We start from the raw sequence: 20,000 nt of genomic DNA on the forward strand, positions 1-20,000 counted from the left end.
CTGTCCCAATGTCGAATTGCAACGGGTGTGAGGGTTTGAGTACACACTTACCGAGCCCTTTCCATGAGTCTGCATCGGTGCAGACTTAACCAGAATTACCCACAGTTCAAAGTGTTGTGACGTTTACCGCGGAGATCATAGAAAAGTCAGGAAATGAAGGTAAACAACAGCACGACACACGTGCATGGTGCAAATGTTAGCAACGTCTTTGTTAGTAAACATCACCAAGGTACTGTACATGTGATCTCGTGAAATGCTGTCCCAATCCCAAATACCTATCTGAGCCCATGTGGCCTCACACACTCACTCACTTAGCACCTGAGATCAATTAAGTCTGTGAGTCCTTAGTCCTAGACCTTAGTCCTAGTCTTTAGGGCTGACATTGGGATTGGGCCTGTGTGTGTGTGGGAAAGGATGCTTAGTTATTTCACTAATACAGCAATTAATGGGAATTAAAGCTTTGGAATTACAAGTGGGAATGGGGTGTGTGTGTGTGTGTGTGTGAGAGAGAGAGAGAGAGTGTGTGTGAGAGAGTGAAAAAAAAAAAGAGTAGCTTACCCAGTTGTTTTCTTTGGCAAATGAAGCAGCAGATTCAGCAGGGGATGGCACACACTGAGCGCGTGCAGACACGTGAAACCCAGACTGAGCGCGTGCAGACGGCCGGGGTGCAGATGCAGACTGAGCGCGTGCAGACGGCCGGGGTGCAGATGCAGACTGAGCGTGTGCAGACAGCGGAGGTGCAGTCGAGTGAGGCGCAGACTGAGCGTGTGCAAACGCCCCTCATGGAGCAGCTCTCCTGCCTGGCCAACAAGGTGGAGTCAGTTCGGAGACTAAGGTACACACACACACACACACACACACACACACCAAGGTGGAGTCAGTTAGGAGACTAAGGTGTACACACACACACACACACACACACACACACCAAGGTGGAGTCAGTTAGGAGACTAAGGTGTACACACACACACACACACACACACACACACCAAAGTGGAGTCAGTTCGGAGACTAAGGTACACACACACACACACACACACACACCAAGGTGGAGTCAGTTAGGAGACTAAGGTGTACACACACACACACACACACACACACACACCAAAGTGGAGTCAGTTCGGAGACTAAGGTACACACACACACACACACACACACACCAAGGTGGAGTCAGTTAGGAGACTAAGGTGTACACACACACACACACACACACACACACACCAAAGTGGAGTCAGTTCGGAGACTAAGGTACACACACACACACACACACACACACCAAAGTGGAGTCAGTTCGGAGACTAAGGTACACACACACACACACACACACACACACACACACACACACACACACACACTCCAAAGTGGAGCCCAAAACACACATTACACACGAATGTCACTCACACCAAGTATGGTGAATCAGTTACACTCGTGTGTCTGTGTGTCTGTGTGTCTGTGTGTGTGTGTGTGTGTGTGTGTGTGTGTGTGTTGCAGAGCCAGCAACTCTAGCAGCACGGTGGTAGACACACTCCTGGAAGCTGTGGATGTCGTCGTTGGCAACCACATCTCTGCTCCTGCTGTCATGGCAACACTGGAGGTGGCGTGGACGGAGTTTGAGCATGCTCAGGAGAAGCTGAAGTTCTGCAGCCAGGTGAGCACACACACACACACACATACACACACATACACACACACACACACACACACACACACACACACACACACACACACACAGTTTTGGATCTGTTTTCGTCACTGATGGTAGACACTCGTTAATCGGCTGTTAACCGTTAACTGATGTTTTTGATGTTATTAATAAGCAACAAGTTGCCCTTGGGTCATTCCACATCAGTTCAACCAGAGCGCACGCACTTGCGTCTCAAAAAAATCTGAAAAAAATGCCATGTGTGCCTATGTTACCAAAAATGTAAAATGTTTTTGTGCTAAGATCAATACTTTTCAAGTAACAGCCAGTTTTACGGGGGAGGTGGGTATCAAATTTGTTCTGCCTCTTTTTTTGTCAAAGTTCACAAGCTCATTAGCCTAGAAATCTAGACGCACCCTAGCGGCCAAAAATATTTTTGCCTAGCGGGATGGTCTAGGGTCGCACCGTTGAGGACAAGCCTGCGCCAGGCTCGAGTTCAGCCTAGCCAATCAGAACGCTCTATCTGTGTACGGAGTCCTTGAGCCCGAAGGCATCACGCAATAAACAAATCAGAAGCAACGTAAGGCGGGTCTTGGCATCTAACTTATCTTTCACACACAACAGCGCCGACTCCGATAATTAGATTTAAAACGTTCTCCTGCTTGCTAGATTTTCTTCACTGTTGATTCGCTGTTTCTCTTTGAGTTTCCAAGTTAACATTTAGGCTGCTACGTCTATCATTGTTGCAGAGCTGTGTAACATCTATTTGCCTCTGTCTTGGCAAGTTCACTCTTGAAAAAGCGACTCTAATCGGAGCTGCCAAATGTCACGCTTTGAGTGTGATAGACAGTCAAAAAAATGTTCGACGAACGCATCTCACTGTCGCTTGCAATTTTCTGAAACTTGGCAGCCCTGTTGCCGTTTTCCCGACCGGCTACGATTGGTCACAAATGCTGGCCTATTACGTGCAGAGGCAGTTTGAAAGACAACTGTTCATCCCACCCACAGGCTTCAACTCTGTGAATGGTCCGACCCCAGACTATACATTTCTGTGTAGTTTGGCTTGCCAGGCTACAAGCTCATTGCTCAAGAACTAGAATCTGTAGGAGGCTCAAATTTTGCAGGCTGGTGCATAAATAGGAATAGTATGCAGTAAAATCACCACGAGTAGTCTGGATGATCCTACATGGTCATAGCAGTCCCTCAAAGTTGATCAAAATGTTAATGGAGTTCTAGGCTAGGCTCTGTTTAGGCCTTCAGAAGACACATTTTTACTCAACATAGGCTCTTTTTCCCTTATTGAGATCAGTAGAAACACACTCAGAAAAAGCAACGATGAGAAAAGAAGTTCCATCAGGGACTGAACCACAGACCTCACAAGTTTGAAAAATAATTTTGGATCTCTTATTCAGAGCACCCTAACACCTTGTGGGAATATACAAAGATTTTTTTAATATATTTTTTTCTGTGCGTTGACCACACTGCTAACTCTTCTTAGTGTGTGTGTGTGTGTGTGTGTGTGTGTGTGTGTGTGTGTGTGTGTGTGTGTATGCACATGTGTGTGTATGCACGTGTGTGTGTGTGCACGTGTGTGTGTGTGTGTGTGTGTGTGTGTGTGTGTGCACGTGTGTGTGTGTGTGTGTATGCACATGTGTGTGTGTGCGTGTGTGTGTGCACGTGTGTGTGTGTGTGTGTGTGTACGTGTGTGTGTGTGTGTGTGTGTGTGTGTATGCACATGTGTGTGTATGCACGTGTGTGTGCACGTGTGTGTGTGTGTGTGTGTGTGCACGTGTGTGTGTGCAGAGAGAAGAGCTGGGGGCTCTTGTGGCGTTTCGGGACCGTCTGCGTGAGGAGCTCTCAATCGCCGTGGAGACCTTCCTGCAGGAGACCAACACCTTGCCCATCACTGAGCGCACACACACTCTGGAGGTACCTGTGTGTGTGTGTGTGTGTGTGTGTGTGTGGTCCATTTGTCTGAGTGTGAGTGCATGTATTAATGTCTGTGTGTGTGTGTGAGAGCCCAAACAAACAGAGGACACGATACGACACAACAGACGTCTCGTCATCTAATCCAGTGTGGCTAGGGGCTCCTCGTGTGTGTGTGTGTGTGTGTGTGTGTGTGTGTGTGTGTGTGTGTGTGTGTGTGTGTGTGAGAGAGAGAGAGAGACCTGGGCATCTAGTCCAGCATCTCCTGAGTGTGTGTGCAGAACTTGGCCAGACCGAGTGTGTAAACTCTGATAAAAGCCTTAACGCTGTCACGCACACACATACTCAATCTCAATCTCTCTCTCACTCTCTCACTCACACACACACACACACACACACAAACACACACACAGACTTGTTGTGAGGCTCATTATGTCACACCTGCAGAAAAGAGCTTTAATGTTGTCATGCATATGCATGTTACTCCATTATTCAAACATTACCACACACACACACGCGCACACCACACCTCCTCCCCCCCCCACACACACACGCTCACACGCTCACATACCCCCACCTTTGTGTCTGTGTGTGTGTGTGTTAGGAGCTGCTGGAGCGTGTGCGTGGTGTGTGTGCGGTGGGTGCAGTGGCGGGCGTTATCCAGCAGGGGGCGTTTGAGGCGCTGCGGCGCCGCAGGAGTCTGAGCAGGAAGCAGAGCGGAGTCCGTTACCACGCCGACCACGCCCTCAACAACCTGCACACCTACCTCAACAACAGCCTGGGACAGGTACACACACACACACACACACACATGTGCACAGGTACAGTACACACACACACACACACACCTCTCCAGATGCTCCTCACTTGAAAATGAGAAACAGTGTCACGGTGCTGATAAACTCTGTGTGTGTGTGTTCCAGCTGCTGTGTGTGTCGGGGCAGGGCCCTGTGTGTTTATCAGATGTGTGTGTGTGTTTACCAGATGTGTGTGTGTGTGTGTGTGTGTGTGTGTTCCAGCTGCTGTGTGTGTCAGGGCAGGGCCCTGTGTGTTTATCAGATGTGTGTGTGTGTTTACCAGATGTGTGTGTGTGTGTGTGTGTGTGTGTGTGTGTGTGTGTTCCAGCTGCTGTGTGTGTCAGGGCAGGGCCCTGTGTGTTTATCAGATGTGTGTGTGTGTGTTTACCAGATGTGTGTGTGTGTGTGTGTTCCAGCTGCTGTGTGTGTCGGGGCAGGGCCCTGTGTGTTTATCAGATGTGTGTGTGTGTTTACCAGATGTGTGTGTGTGTGTGTGTGTGTTCCAGCTGCTGTGTGTGTCGGGGCAGGGCCCTGTGTGTGTATCAGATGTGTGTGAGGGGGCGGATATGATGCTTCTGCTGGCTGATTCGGCTCTAGCTCAGGAGCTGGAGGAGTCAACATCTGTACAGGTGAGCGTACACACGAACACACACACACACACACACACACACATATATGCATAACTAAAGAGACATATACACATTCAGACAATATACACTTAATCCCTTGTTCCGGCCCAGGCTCGTTTGGACCGAACACATGAAAGGGAGACCAACACCGAATAAACTTATCACAAAATATTTATTATAAGCACCAAAAGTGTGTCTAGGGGATGAAGGATTAACTGGCTGAGGTGTAGTGAGTGACTGGAAGGCCGACAGGAATATCAGTGTGTGTGTGTGGAGAAGGTTTGTAATGTAGTGAAATGGGAATGTATGCAAAAGTGAGTGTGTGTATCAGTGTATGTTGTGAGCATGAGTCTGTGTGTGTCTGAGTCAAGAGAGACTGAGGGTCAGGTAGGACGGGCTTTAAAGTCTGTTTCCGCCCAGGTGCGGCTTAATTGGCAATCAAGCGCCACTCCGTCTCCAACCTCCGCGGTAGCCTAGAGACAGAGAGGGTCGTAACACCCCTTTTGCTGAGGATAATGGCTCGTGTGTGTGTGTCTCTCTGTGCGTGTGTGCGCGTGTGCGCGTGTGCGCGCGCGTGTGTGTGTGTGTGTGTGTGCGTGCGTGCGTGCGTGTGTGTGTGTGTGCTGCAGGAGCAGAGCTGTGTGGACTCCCAGCTGATCTCCAACACTCAGCACGGCCTGCTGCAGCTCATTCAGAAGGAACTGGATCTGCTCCGAGTCATCTCAGACAAACACACACTCTGCTCTCAGGTGCGTGTGTGTCTGTGTGTGTGGTATCGTATCTATATCTAGAGCATTCAAAATATTAATATCGGAAAAACAACGATATAAACGATATAGCTGGGCTCCATGTGCCCAACATGTTTAGGACGGAGAATAAATATACTGTTAATTATATCATAAATAAATAAATATACTGTAGGAGAATAAATATACTGTTAATTATATCATAAATAAATAAATATACTGTAGGAGAATAAATATACTGTATATTATATAATAAATAATTAAATATACTGTAGGAGAATAAATAGCGATCGTAGCCTACGTGTGCACGCTGCTTGAGTGAAAGCATACATTTCTTTCGCAGGTTTTCATTATAGACTATGTGACTATGTGTGCAAGTGTACCAAACAGTACAGAAGTGAAATGTTTGATTTTGTATTTATTGAATGGTGGACTTTCTGATAACTGGCAGTGAGTTCTCATCAATAAAACTGCCCTTTCCACATTTTTTTTGTATTATGATATTTACATTTTTCTGAAAAATGCTTAGTTTTCACCGAACCCGTGGTCATATCTAGAGATGCACCGATCGCTCGGCCGCCGATCAGAATCGGCCGATTTTCACGTGATCGGCCACGACCGGCGACCGGCCGGTCAGTCTGAGACATGCCGATTTTATGCCGGTCAAATGCACTCGCACCTACTTGTAACAACATCACACAGCTGAGTTAGCAAAGTTTGATGAAGCTAGCAAAGGCTAACACTCAGGGCTGGATAAAGCGCTAATGCTGAGTTTTTCTATGCAGCGAACGCTGTGCTTTGCCATATTGCGTGGAATTTACTAAGCTGTCACTAGGTTACGTAAACAGCGCACATCACCGCCCGTCTTTGCCGCTAATTGCGTGCTCACAGCTGAACCACAAGCGCTGTCAACAAGCAGCAACATAGCCACGGCAGGAATAAACATCGTTTTGCTTCAGTTTGCCACCTTAGCATGTATTCTTTCACACTAACACAACAACAAAGTCCGATTTACACATTTAGAGGTTTATTTCATTACCTTTTGTCTACTCACGCCTGTATGTTTCTTCTAAATTCGCCAAAAGTAAGCATTCTAACATGTCATACACTATCGCGACCGTGATACAAAACATATCATGTGTGGTGTCGTTGGAAAGCTGTGTTTCTCCTGCATGACGTTATGCCATCCAAATATGGACACTTCCTTTGTATCCGCAAGCAATCGCGAAAGTTCAAAGAAGAGTGTAGTAGACTGAGTATGCATGCCATTGGCTGTGTTTCAAGGCTGTTATCTCAAAATCAGTTTTTTGTAATTTTCCAACATCTCAGCCTATGTAGCACCTATACAAACTTTCCAGTTATACACATCAGTAGTCTGAAGATATTTACAGTTGGATATTGTATGTGAGAAGAAAAAAATAGTAGTCCTACAGTGCATTTCTATTAGTAGTGTGTGAAATGAATGTCCCACACTGGGAATAGCCTACTGCAGCTGAAGAAGACTTGAAGAAGAATCTGTCTATTCACATTTTTTTTACCAGCCATTGATAAGTTGATTACATTTCTATATTAACATGTTGTATTAAAGAAAGGATAGAAAATAACTCTAAATAATTTTGTGTGCTGTAAAGTGGTTAGAAGATGCAAATCGGAATCGGCTAAAATCGGTATCGGCAGGTCAAATTCTATGAAAAATCGGAAATCGGAATCGGCCAAAAAATTGCAATCGGTGCATCTCTAGTCATATCATATATCGTAATCGAGATATCTGGCATGAATCAGTGTTGTAGTACTCGAGTCCGACTCTTTAGCTAAATTTAGAGACTTGACTTGGACTTGAGCACTGAATGACTCGAACTTGGACTCGGACTCGTACATTTAGACTATCCGGACTCGGAAATTGAGACAAAGACTCGACTTTTTTTTTTATGTCATTAGGCTTTAATTGTAATATGTCATTAGCAGCCACATAGTCTGTCCTAAGACATTGCGGTGCGCAAATAATTATTACCTCTGCCAAGGAGGTTACATTGCATCGGGGTTTGTTTGTCTGTTTGCCTGTTTGTCTGAAATGACCCAAGGCATTACGATTCCATTTAGGGTACAGTGGTTGCGCAATACCAATAAGCTTTTAGACAACTCTTAGCCATAACTCGGACTCGGACTTGACTCTGATTTTTTTTTTTAATGACTTGGACTTGACTCGGACTTGAACACTGGAGACTCGAACCTGGACTCGGATTCATGACTTGACTACAACACTGGCATGAATATCAAGATATGAAATGTTGTCCATAGGGTTCAGCCCGTGTGTGGGGGGGGGGACAGTGACCATCTGGTCTAAAGACTAAATAGCTAATGGTCTGTGTGACTTTCTAAGTGTGTGTGTGTCTGACTGTCGTGTGTGTGTGACTGACTGACTGACTGACTGTCACGTGTGTGTGTGTGTGTGTGTGTGTGTGTGTGTGTGTGTGTGTGTGTGTGTGTATGCGACTGACTGACTGTCTGATTGTGTGTGTGTGTGTGTGTGTGTGTGTGTGTGTGTGTGTGTGTGTGTGTGTGTGTGTGTGACTGACTGTCGTGTGTGTGTGTGTGTGTGTGTGTGTGTGTGTTTGTGTGTGTGACTGACTGTCGTGTGTGTGTGACTGACTGTCGTGTGTGTGTGTGTGTGTGTGTGACTGACTCGTGTGTGTGTGACTGACTCGTGTGTGTGTGTGACTGACTCGTGTGTGTGTGTGACTGACTCGTGTGTGTGTGACTGACTGTCGTGTGTGTGTGTGACTGACTCGTGTGTGTGTGTGACTGACTCGTGTGTGTGTGTGTGACTGACTCGTGTGTGTGTGACTGACTCGTGTGTGTGTGACTGACTCGTGTGTGTCAATGTCAATGTCAATGTCAATTTATTTATATAGCACATTTAAAAAACAACCACAGTTGACCAAAGTGCTGTAAAATAAAATAAAATAAAAATAACATAAAAATAAAGTAAAATAATTATAAAATAACTTCAAAGAAACATAGTAAAGATTAGTAAGTAAAACAATAATAATAATAATAATAATGAAACCAAAATAGCAATGCAAAATGGTGGTAGAGTAGATACATTGAGAATAATATGTAAGTAAATATTAATAGTAAAATAAAGTATAGAAAAAAAAACCCCCATAAAAACAAAGCAATAAAGATAGATAAACAGGGTAAAGAAGTTAAGCATCTAAAATCTAGGGTGAGGTGGTGAGGGGGGGGGGGGGGGGGGGGGGTCTTAAACTGAGTTAAAAGCTAAGGAGTAGAGATGGGCTTTGAGATGGGATTTGAAAGTGTTTAGAGAGGGTGCTAGTCTAATGTGGTGGGGGAGATTGTTCCAGAGTTTGGGGGCAATAGCAGCAAAGGCACGGTCTCCTCTACATTTGAATTTAGTTTTGGGAACAGTCAGCAAAAATAGATCAGAAGATCTAAGACTTCTGGTAGGGGAGTATTTATGTAGTAGTTCAGAGAGATAGTTGGGGGCTTTGCCATTCAAACATTTGAAAGTAGTTAGCAAAATTTTAAAATGAATCCTATGGTGAACAGGGAGCCAGTGAAGGGAGGCTAAGATGGGAGTGATGTGCTCTCGTTTACGTGTACCAGTTAAAAGGCGAGCTGCTGCATTCTGAACCAGTTGTAGGCGGGATAGTGAGGCCTGGTTGATACCAACATATAGGGAGTTACAGTAATCCAGTCTAGTTGTTATGAAGGCATGGATTACTTTTTCAAAGTCTAAGAAAGACAGGAAAGGCTTGATTTTGGATAAGTTTCTTAATTGGAAGAAACTAATTTTGGTTACTGATTTGACCTGTTTGTCAAATGTAAGATCTCCGTCCAAGATCACACCCAGGCTCTTTACAGAAGACTTTACATAGGGTCTCAGGACGTCTATGTCCATATTTTGGTTGGAGTTTCCATTGGGTCCTAGTAGGAGGATTTCAGTTTTGCTGTTGTTTAGGTTCAAAAAGTTTAAGGCCATCCAGGCTTTGATATCATCAAGACAGTCTAGAAGATTTTTTAAGGAGTCTTGACTTTTTAGGGGAATGTAAATTTGGGTGTCATCTGCATAGCAGTGAAAAGAAATTCCATATTTTCTGAAAATGGTACCTAAAGGGAGCATATAGAGGGCAAAGAGGATGGGCGCAAGAATAGATCCTTGGGGGACGCCACAGGATAGGGGTGCTGAGGAGGAAACAAATTCGCCTAAGCTGACAGAGAAGCTTCTATCAGAGAGGTATGATCTGAACCACTCTAAGGCCGTACCTTTAATACCAACACATTGCTCAAGGCGAGAGAGAAGGATGGAATGATCAACTGTGTCAAATGCCGCTGTGAGGTCTAAAAGGATAAGTATAACAGTATCGCCAGCATCAGTCGCTAATAAAATGTCATTACAAATTTTCAGAAGTGCAGTTTCTGTGCTGTGAAGGGGTTTAAAACCAGACTGGAACATTTCAGAGATGCCTTGGGTGTCTAAGAAACATTGTAGCTGAGCAAGTACAACTTTTTCCAAGACTTTGGAAAGGGATGGAAGTTTGGAAATGGGTCTGAAATTAGACAGGACAGTTGTGTCTAAATGTGGCTTTTTAATCAGAGGTTGTACTGTAGCATGTTTAAATATGGTTGGTACAACACCTGTCATAAGACTGCTATTAATGATATCTAGGATAAGAGGTCCAGTAGTATCAAAAATGTCTTTGAAAAGCTTGGGGGGGACAAAGTCTGATGGATAGGATGGAAATTTCATCTTATTAATTGTATCTTTGAGGAGAAAGAGAGAGACTGGTTCAAAATGACTAAGGGTAGCTGGGCAGTGAGGGGCAGTAGGAGGGTCATAGGAGGGTGCTGAGATAGAAGCTCTAATAGTGGTAATCTTGTCAACAAAGAAATGTAAGAATTTCTCACAAGTATCTGAGGAAATATCAAGGCTGTTAGACTGAGGGGTGTTCAGAACAGAGTTAATAGTCCTGAAGAGCACACGTGGATTGTTGACATTTTTATCAATTATATCAGAAAAGAACTTAGTTTTTTCTTGTTTTACTGTTTTCTGGTAAGCAGATAGTTTGTTTTTTAGTATATCATAGGATATCTGAAGTCTGTCTTTTTTCCACTTTCTTTCTGCTCTTCTACATTCTTGCCTGGCTGCGCGTGTAACGTCATTCAGCCATGGTTCAGTTTTTGACTTGGAACGTATGATTTTGAAAGGGGCGATGTTATCTAAGATCAATCTTGAAGTGGAATATAAGAGTGATGTTAGTTCTTCTGTGCTATTATGTGGTAAGTTTTGATGAGAATTAACAGCAAGTTTGAAAGCCGCTGAAAAATCAGTGGCAGTGGAGGGTTTTAGCGCGCGACAACAGTAAGTTGAAGTGCGCGGTTTGGTACATGGTAGAGAAAAATCAAACAAAATGGGCATATGATCAGAGAACAAAGCATGACGTATATCGACGTTACAGACAGGAATACCATATGACAGTACCAGATCTAGTGTATGGCCCTGTAAATGGGTAGGGCTCGTCACAGATTGTGTCAAATTAAACGAATCAATAACATTTAAAAAATCTTTCACCATCGGCTTAGTCTGACAGCAGACATGAATATTAAAGTCTCCGACAATGAGGACCCTGTCGTATTTTGGCAATGTTTCAGCCAGGAAATTAGTGAAATCATTAATGAAGTCCTTGTTGTATTTAGGAGGTCTGTAGATTACTGCAAATAACACTGGATGAGCCCGGTTAAACACAAACATATTCAGTTCGAAACTGGAATAAAGTGTCGATAATTGCCTGCAGTTGAAACTATTTTTGAAAATAGTTGCTACTCCTCCTCCTCTTCCAGTTGTTCTCGGGGAGTTGAAGTAGGTACAGTTTGTTGGCAATAACTCAGAGAAAGGGCTGGACTCACCAACATTTAGCCAGGTCTCCGTAATACAGAGGAGATCTAGGTTGTGGGTGGTAAAAAAGTCGTTTAGAATAAATGTCTTATTGGCTAGGGATCTGGCATTGACAAGAGCTACTTTGATGAGAGTCTTGGCTGTGTTGTCGACTTTGGTGGATGTTGAGTTGTCAGCCGGAGGAGTAGCCAGCGCATGGATGCAGCTCTGATGTTCTTCTGTTCTGGTGGATGGCACCAAGACACTGTTGCGTTGCGGTGTGCAGGCACCAAGCAGACACGATCCAGGAGGTCGTTGTAGATTCTCCACGGCGCTGCCCTCAAGAGCCCTCTGGGTGCGGGAGCGACCAGAGCCTCGATGGATGTAGCGTTTTCTGCGTGAAATCCCCGCTGCACGGCAGAGATGGAGAGTTTCGTCGCTGAGAGCGGCAGTTGCGGAGGTGATCTGCATAAGTTCAAATGCTGAGTACCGCAAGGCCCCCATGGCCAGTCAGTCACTCCGCTACACAACTTGGTGTACAGTCGTGAGACAGTGAAGTCGCGCAGGTACTAGCCAAGTAACATGCCTCAAAAAGGTTCAGCAGTAGCGTTGGCTTATCATCATGTTCAGACGCAAACAGGCCTGACCTGGCTAGCACAAAGCCTCAATCTCCGGGTAATCAACCAACACCAGCTAGGACCGGGTGGGAAGGGAGAGAGACACTAGCAGGCAGTGCATAAAGTTGTTTTTAGCGTCAACAGTGGACCAGTCCTCAGATGTTTCGCTGATGGAAAACAGCTGATCAGGCAGCGCAGGTGAGCGAGGCGCAAGTGGGAAAAATGAAGAAAAAGTATGGAAAACGAAATAAACAATTAAAATAAAAAAAGGCTATATATAACTGTGCATCTAACTAAACGAAATTACAAAGATGAAGGAAAAATAATCAGTAATAAAATAGTAAATATAAATAATCTGAATAAAAACAAGTCGGACGGAGTGGCTTAAGCGGCCAGCGTTCCCGTTGCTAGGAAACCTGGAAATAAAAAGTGTGTGACTGACTGTCGTGTGTGTGTGACTGACTCGTGTGTGTGTGACTGACTGTCGTGTGTGTGTGACTGACTCGTGTGTGTGTGTTACTGACTGTCGTGTGTGTGTGTGACTGACTGTCGTGTGTGTGTGTGACTGACTGTCGTGTGTGTGTGTGTGTGTGTAGCTGAAGCAGCAGGCAGTGCAGTGGCAGGCTGGGCCTCCTTCTCTTGCGGAGCTGCTGTCCATTAAGAAGCAGATCAGGAGCCTCAACACACAGCTGCGCTGGAGACTCATGGAGGCTAGCGTGCTGGAGGAGGTACACACACACGCACCACACACACACACACACACACACACACACACACACACACACACACACACACACACACACACACACACACACAGCTGCGCTGGAGACTCATGGAGGCTAGTGTGTTGGAGGAGGTACACCCACACACACACACGCGCACCACACACACGCGCACCACACACACAGCTGCGCTGGAGACTCATGGAGGCTAGTGTGCTGGAGGAGGCACACACACACACACACACACACACACACACACACACACACACAGAGCTACTCTGGAAACAGGTGAAGGCTAGCGTTCTAGAACAGGTACACACACACACACTCCAGAGGTGGCATTAGCTAAGTGTGTTTTGTCAATGATGGATCTGGATATGTTAATGATGGATAAATGTGAAGGTTGTTTTACAGTCATTTTACAGATTAGAACACATTGGCTGTTGTTGTTGTTGTTGTTGTTGTTGCTGCAGTGTTGTTGTTGTTGCAGTTGTTGTTATTTCAGTGTTGTTGTTGTTGCAGTGTTTGTGTTGTTGTTGCTGCAGTGTTGTTGTTATTGCAGTGTTTGTATTGTTGTTGCTGCAGTGTTGTTGTTATTGCAGTGTTTGTGTTGTTGTTGCTGCAGTGTTGTTGTTATTGCAGTGTTTGTGTTGTTGTTGCTGCAGTGTTGTTGTTATTGCAGTGTTTGTGTTGTTGTTGTTGTTGTTGCTGTTGCTGCTGCTGTTGTTGTTGCAGTTGTTGTTGTTTCAGTGTTGTTGTTATTGCAGTGTTTGTATTGTTGTTGTTTCAGTGTTGTTGTTATTGCAGTGTTTGTATTGTTGTTGTTGCAGTGTTGTTGTTGTTGCTGCAGTGTTGTTGTTATTGCAGTGTTTGTATTGTTTTTGTTGCAGTGTTGTTGTTGTTGCTGCAGTGTTTGTGTTGTTGAGTGTGCAGTGTTGTTGTTGTGTTTGTTGTGGTTGTTCTTGTGGAGGTGGTGGTTGTTGTTGTGGAGGTTGTGGTTGTTGTGTTTCTTGTGGTTGTTGTTGTGGAGGTGGTGGTTGTTGTTGTGAAGGTGGTGTTTGTGTTGTTGAGTGTGCAGTGTTGTTGTTGTGTTTGTTGTGGTTGTTGTTGTGGAGGTGGTGTGCAGTGTTGTTGTTTTTGTGGAGGTGGTGGTTGTTGTTGTGTTTGTTGTGTTTGTTGTTGTGGAGGTTGTTGTTGTGGAGGTGGTGGTTGTTGTTGTGGAGGTGGTGTTTGTGTTGTTGAGTGTGCAGTGTTGTTGTTGTGGGGGTGGTGGTTGTTGTTGTGTTTGTTGTGGTTGTTGTTGTGAAGGTGGTGTTTGAGTGTGCAGTGTTGTTGTTGTGGTTGTTGTTGTGGAGGTGGTGGTTGTTGTGTTTGTTGTGGTTGTTGTTGTGGAGGTTGTGGTTGTTGTTGTGGAGGTGGTTGTTGTTGTTGTGGAGGTGGTAGTTGTTGTTGTGTTTCTTGTGGTTGTTGTTGTGGAGGTGGTGGTTGTTGTGTTTGTTGTGGTTGTTGTTGTGGAGGTTGTGGTTGTTGTTGTGGAGGTGGTTGTTGTTGTTGTGGAGGTGGTGGTTGTTGTGTTGTGGTTGTTGTTGTGGAGGTGGTGGTTGTTGTTCTGTTGCTTGTGGTTGTTGTTGTGTTTCTTGTGGTTGTTGTTGTGGAGTTGGTGGTTGTTGTTGTGGAGGTGGTGGTTGTTGTTTTGTTTGTTGTGGTTGTTGTTGTGGAGGTGGTTGTTGTTGTTGTGGAGGTGGTGGTTGTTGTGGAGGTGGTGGTTGTTGTTGTGTTTCTTGTGGTTGTTGTTGTGGAGGTGGTGGTTGTTGTGTTTGTTGTGGTTGTTGTTGTGGAGGTGGTGTTTGTGTTGTTGAGTTGTGTTGTTGTTGTTGTGTTTCTTGTGGTTGTTGTTGTGGAGGTGGTTGTTGTTGTGGAGGTGGTTGTTGTTGTGGAGGTGGTGGTTGTTGTGTTTGTTGTGGTTGTTGTTGAGTGTGCAGTGTTGTTGTTGTTGTGTTTGTTGTGGTTGTTGTTGTGGTTGTTGTTGTGGAGGTGGTGGTTGTTGTGGAGGTGGTGGTTGTGTTGTTGAGGTGGTTGTTGTTGTGGAGGTGGTGTTTGTGGTGTTAAGTGTGCAGTGTTGTTGTTGTGTTGTGGTTGTTATTGTGGAGTTGGTGGTTGTTGTTGTGTTTGTTGTTGTTGTGTTTGTTGTGGTTGTTGTTGTGGAGGTGGTGGTTGTTGTGGTTGTTGTTGTTGTTGTGGTGGTTGTTGTTGTGGAGATGGTGGTGGTTGTTGTTGTTGTTGTTGTGGTTGTTGTTGTGGAGGTGGTGGTTGTTGTTGTTGTTGTTGTGGTTGTTGTTGTGGAGGTGGTGGTTGTTGTTGTTGTTGTTGTGGAGGTGGTTCAGTGTGTGGCTGATAGTGTAACATTACTACCGCTAATGAGAGAACAAGGTCCTAGTCTGGGTGAAAGGGCCTGAGCAGTGCGCCATCTCTCTCACACACACACACACACACACACACACGTACGGTAGAAGAGTCTGAGCAGTGCGCCATCTCTCCGATCAGAACTCTATGTGTTCCGTCACCGCCTGACGAAACATCACAAAAGCTACATAGCGGCACGCCATTAGCCCACCATGCTGCAGGGACACTAAGAGAACTGTTCCCAGTGAGGATGTGACACACACACACACACACACACACACACACACACACACACACACACACACACACACACACACACACACACACACACACACACACACACACACACACACGCACGCCATTAGCCCACCATGCTGCAGGGACACTAAGAGAACTGTTCCCAGTGAGGATGTGACACACACACACACACACACACACACACACACACACACACACACACACGCACGCCATTAGCCCACCATGCTGCAGGGACACTAAGAGAACTGTTCCCAGTGAGGATGTGACACACACACACACACACACACACACACACACACACACACACACACACACACACACACACACACACACACACACACACACGCACGCCATTAGCCACCATGCTGCAGGGACACTAAGAGAACTGTTCCCAGTGAGGATGTGACATTTGGGACCCTTCTGAGAAACTAATTAATATCAGAGTGTGTGACATCTTCACTGTCTCAGGCTGCAGCGCGCGCGTGTGTGTGTGTGTGTGTGTGTGTGTGTGTGTGTGTGTGTGTGTGTGTGTGTGTGTGTGACATCTTCACTGTCTCAGGCTGCAGGGTGTGTGTGAGATATGCAGCCAGACATCAGAAACTAAAAGGACAAATGCAAGAACAACCCTGTCCATCAAAATGGACAATGGAAAAGTCTAATGCAATCTCTGAGACACACACACACACACACACACACACACACACACTAATCTCAATCTGCTGTTTTACCATACAATTCCTCACATGATGAATTCAATTATGTTATTCCATCAGATGTCAAACACAGCTCATGCTGTGTGTGTGTGTGTGTGTGTGTGCGCAGGCAGAGGAGCCAGACCTGATGGAGGTTCTGAAGAAGAAGGAGGAGATCACTGGAACCAGGAAGGCCCTGTTCAAGTCCATCAGTGCAGAGCAGAGAGAATATGTGTGTGTGTGTGTGTGTGTGTGTGTGTGTGTGTACACTATATTGCCAAAAGTATTGGGTCACCTGCCTTGACCCCCATATGAACTTCAGTCACATCCTATAGAGCTCCACAGTCCCGCCCACAGCCTTGTCCGGAAGTAAAAATACAATACAATTTCTCCATTGACAACTGGAAAATAAGCCATAAAATCGTCACCGTCCATGGTAGACTTAAAACCAGCTACGATGTGACTAAGCGATTATACTGGCTCATATAGATGTCAAAAGTTAACGGGGCATCAACCTTGTTTTTGAGAAAACAATGTTTTATTCACGATTTAACGAGAGAGTACTACACTACCCAACACCCTACGGTGTAAAACTGGTGAAAGCAGAGCCTTTGATTGGTAGAGATCGCCGTTGCCATGGCAATCCCAAACAAACTGTACTCAACTTTTCCCGCGCCTATCGTCCGGCTAGCGTCTCGCTGGAACTTCAAAACTTAAAATGGCTGCAGGGCTGTCAGGACCGATGTGTGGTCTTCCAAAAAAGAACAGTTTTCTCATCTTGAAGGTTGAATTTACTCAATGGAAACGGTAGGAAGTAATCATCTTCTTTTCTCAAATTAATATGGAACCATGTTAAACTATCGTTAGGCTGCAAATGTTGGAAATGTGTGTACGTTTGCAAAGCATCATGGGATTTGAGTTCTCTAACTAGGAATTTAAGATATGTACACAGTCTTGTACCTTTCGCTTTTTTTACATTTTCTGTTGATTTTTTCACTCGAAATTACAAGTTATATGCTTATTAGTCACATCGTAGCTGGTTAGCCAAAGGCATGGTCTAAAACTCTTTCAATCCGGATTTTTCCAGAAGTCAATGGGAGAAATGAATGGGAAATTTACTTCCGGACAAGCACCTCTCTCGGAGGAGGGGCGGGACTGTGGAGCTCTATTCTAAATCCATGGGGTTTAATATGACATCAGTCCACCCTTTGCAGCTGTAACAGCTTCAACTCTTCGGGGAAGGCTTTCCACAAGGTTTAGGAGTGTGTTTATGGGTATTTTTACTTCCGGACAAGGCTGTGGGCGAGAATAGGATGTGACTGAAGTTCATATGGGGGTCAAGGCAGGTGACCCAATACTTTTGGCAATATAGTGCATGTGTGCGTGTGTGTTCAGGACATGTTAGTATACATATATGTTTAAGTGTGTGTGTGTGTGTGTGTATGTAGATAGATAGATAGATAGATAGATAGATATAGATGTGTGTGTGTGTAGGACATATGTTAGTATGCAAACATATCTAAATGTCGGTCCATGTCTGTGTGTGTGTATGTGTGCAGGACATTTGTTTGTTTGCTTACATATCTAAGTGAGTGTGTGTGTGTGTGTGTGTGTGTGTGTGTGTAGGACATTTGTTAGTATGCTTAAATATCTAAATGTGGGTCTATATATATATGTGTGTGTGTGTGTAGGACATTTGTTAGTATGCTTAAATATCTAAATGTGTGTGTGTGTGTGTGTGTGTGTGTGTGTGTGTGTGTGTGTAGGACATTTGTTAGTATGCTTAAATATCTAAATGTGGGTCTATATATATATGTGTGTGTGTGTGTGTAGGACATTTGTTAGTATGCTTAAATATCTAAATGTGGGTCTATATATATGTGTGTGTGTGTGTAGGACATTTGTTAGTATGCTTAAATATCTAAATGTGTGTGTGTGTGTGTGTGTGTAGGACATTTGTTAGTATGCTTAAATATCTAAATGTCGGTCTATATATGTGTGTGTGTAGGACGTTTGTTAGTATGCTTACATATCTAAATGTGGGTCTATATATGTGTGTGTGTGTGTGTGTGTGTAGGACATTTGTTAGTATGCTTAAATATCTAAATGTCGGTCTATATATGTGTGTGTGTGTGTGTGTGCAGGAGAAGCTTGTTGCTATGACGAAGACCAGTTTCCCTGAACTTCCTCTTCTCCACCCAGACGCAGACATCCTCACCTACATGGTGTGTGTGTGTGTGTGTGTGTGTGTGTTACATCCTCACCTACATGGTGTGTGTGTGTGTGTGTGTGTGTGTGTGTGTGTGTGTGTTACATCCTCACCTACATTGTGTGTGTGTGTGTTACATCCTCACGTACATGGTGTGTGTGTGTATTACATCCTCACCTACATGGTGTGTGTGTGTTACATCCTCACCTACATGGTGTGTGTGTGTGTTACACCCTCACCTACATGGTGTGTGTGTGTGTGTGTGTGTTACATCCTCACGTACATGGTGTGTGTGTGTGTGTGTGGTGGGGGGGGGGGACGACTATATAAGACTAAGGCTAAGCAGCTAGTAAAATACTGTTCCATATCAGCAGTTATAGGAAGCATGTTTATTTGGAAGAGACGATGTTTCCTATACCCTTGAACCTGTAAACTCATGATAGATTGTTGAACTGCTTTAATCTACTGGATTATTCAAGAAATTTGATTCCTTATGTAACTTGACTTGTAAAGTGGAATCAAATAAAGTATATAAAATGTGTGTGTAGAGGTCAGGTGGTGTGTTACTCAAGTCTCTGGACAGGGACATGCTGTAACTGTGTGTGTGTGTGTGTGTGTGTGTGTAGAGGTCAGGTGGTGTGTTGCTCAAGTCTCTGGACAGGGACATGCTGTAACTCTGTGTGTGTGTAGAGGTCAGGTGGTGTGTTGCTGAAGTCTCTGGACAGGGACATGCTGTAACTCTGTGTGTGTGTGTGTAGAGGTCAGGTGGTGTGTTACTGAAGTCTCTGGACAGGGACATGCTGTAACCCTGTGTGTGTGTGTGTGTGTGTGTGTGTAGCGGTCAGGTGGTGTGTTGCTGAAGTCTCTGGACAGGGACATGCTGTAACTCTGTGTGTGTGTGTGTGTGTGTGTGTGTGTGTGTAGAGGTCAGGTGGTGTGTTGCTCAAGTCTCTGGACAGGGACATGCTGTAACTGTGTGTGTGTGTGTGTGTGTGTGTGTGTGTGTGTGTGTGTGTGTGTGTGTGTAGAGGTCAGGTGGTGTGTTGCTCAAGTCTCTGGACAGGGACATGCTGTAACTGTGTGTGTGTGTGTGTGTAGAGGTCAGGTGGTGTGTTACTCAAGTCTCTGGACAGGGACATGCTGTAACTCTGTGTGTGTGTGTGTGTGTGTGTGTGTAGAGGTCAGGTGGTGTGTTGCTGAAGTCTCTGGACAGGGACATGCTGTAACTCTGTGTGTGTGTGTGTGTGTGTGTGTAGAGGTCAGGTGGTGTGTTGCTCAAGTCTCTGGACAGGGACATGCTGTAACTCTGTGTGTGTGTGTGTGTGTAGAGGTCAGGTGGTGTGTTGCTGAAGTCTCTGGACAGGGACATGCTGTAACTCTGTGTGTGTGTGTGTGTGTGTGTGTGTGTGTAGAGGTCAGGTGGTGTGTTGCTCAAGTCTCTGGACAGGGACATGCTGTAACTG

General features: G+C 45.0%; 1 protein-coding gene across 4 annotated transcripts in view; it reads left to right on the plus strand.

Moving 5' to 3' along the window:
• LOC134082352 (serine/threonine-protein kinase 31-like) overlaps window positions 1–20,000 on the plus strand; it is a 38,858-nt gene that overhangs the window by 10,698 nt on the left and 8,160 nt on the right. For 2 of the 4 annotated variants that reach the window (XM_062538011.1, XM_062538008.1), the window contains exons 11-19: window positions 585–835; window positions 1,492–1,648; window positions 3,446–3,571; window positions 4,173–4,355; window positions 4,872–4,994; window positions 5,624–5,743; window positions 12,850–12,981; window positions 16,459–16,560; window positions 18,473–18,553. In XM_062538011.1, coding sequence (XP_062393995.1) covers window positions 585–835; window positions 1,492–1,648; window positions 3,446–3,571; window positions 4,173–4,355; window positions 4,872–4,994; window positions 5,624–5,743; window positions 12,850–12,981; window positions 16,459–16,560; window positions 18,473–18,553 — 1,275 coding nt within the window. The remainder of the gene's footprint in view (window positions 1–584; window positions 836–1,491; window positions 1,649–3,445; window positions 3,572–4,172; window positions 4,356–4,871; window positions 4,995–5,623; window positions 5,744–12,849; window positions 12,982–16,458; window positions 16,561–18,472; window positions 18,554–20,000) is intronic. The other 2 variants (XM_062538010.1, XM_062538009.1) reach the window with 2 other exon arrangements.

This window comes from Sardina pilchardus, chromosome 6 (assembly GCF_963854185.1).
Source record: "Sardina pilchardus chromosome 6, fSarPil1.1, whole genome shotgun sequence".
Lineage (NCBI taxonomy): Eukaryota > Metazoa > Chordata > Actinopteri > Clupeiformes > Clupeidae > Sardina > Sardina pilchardus.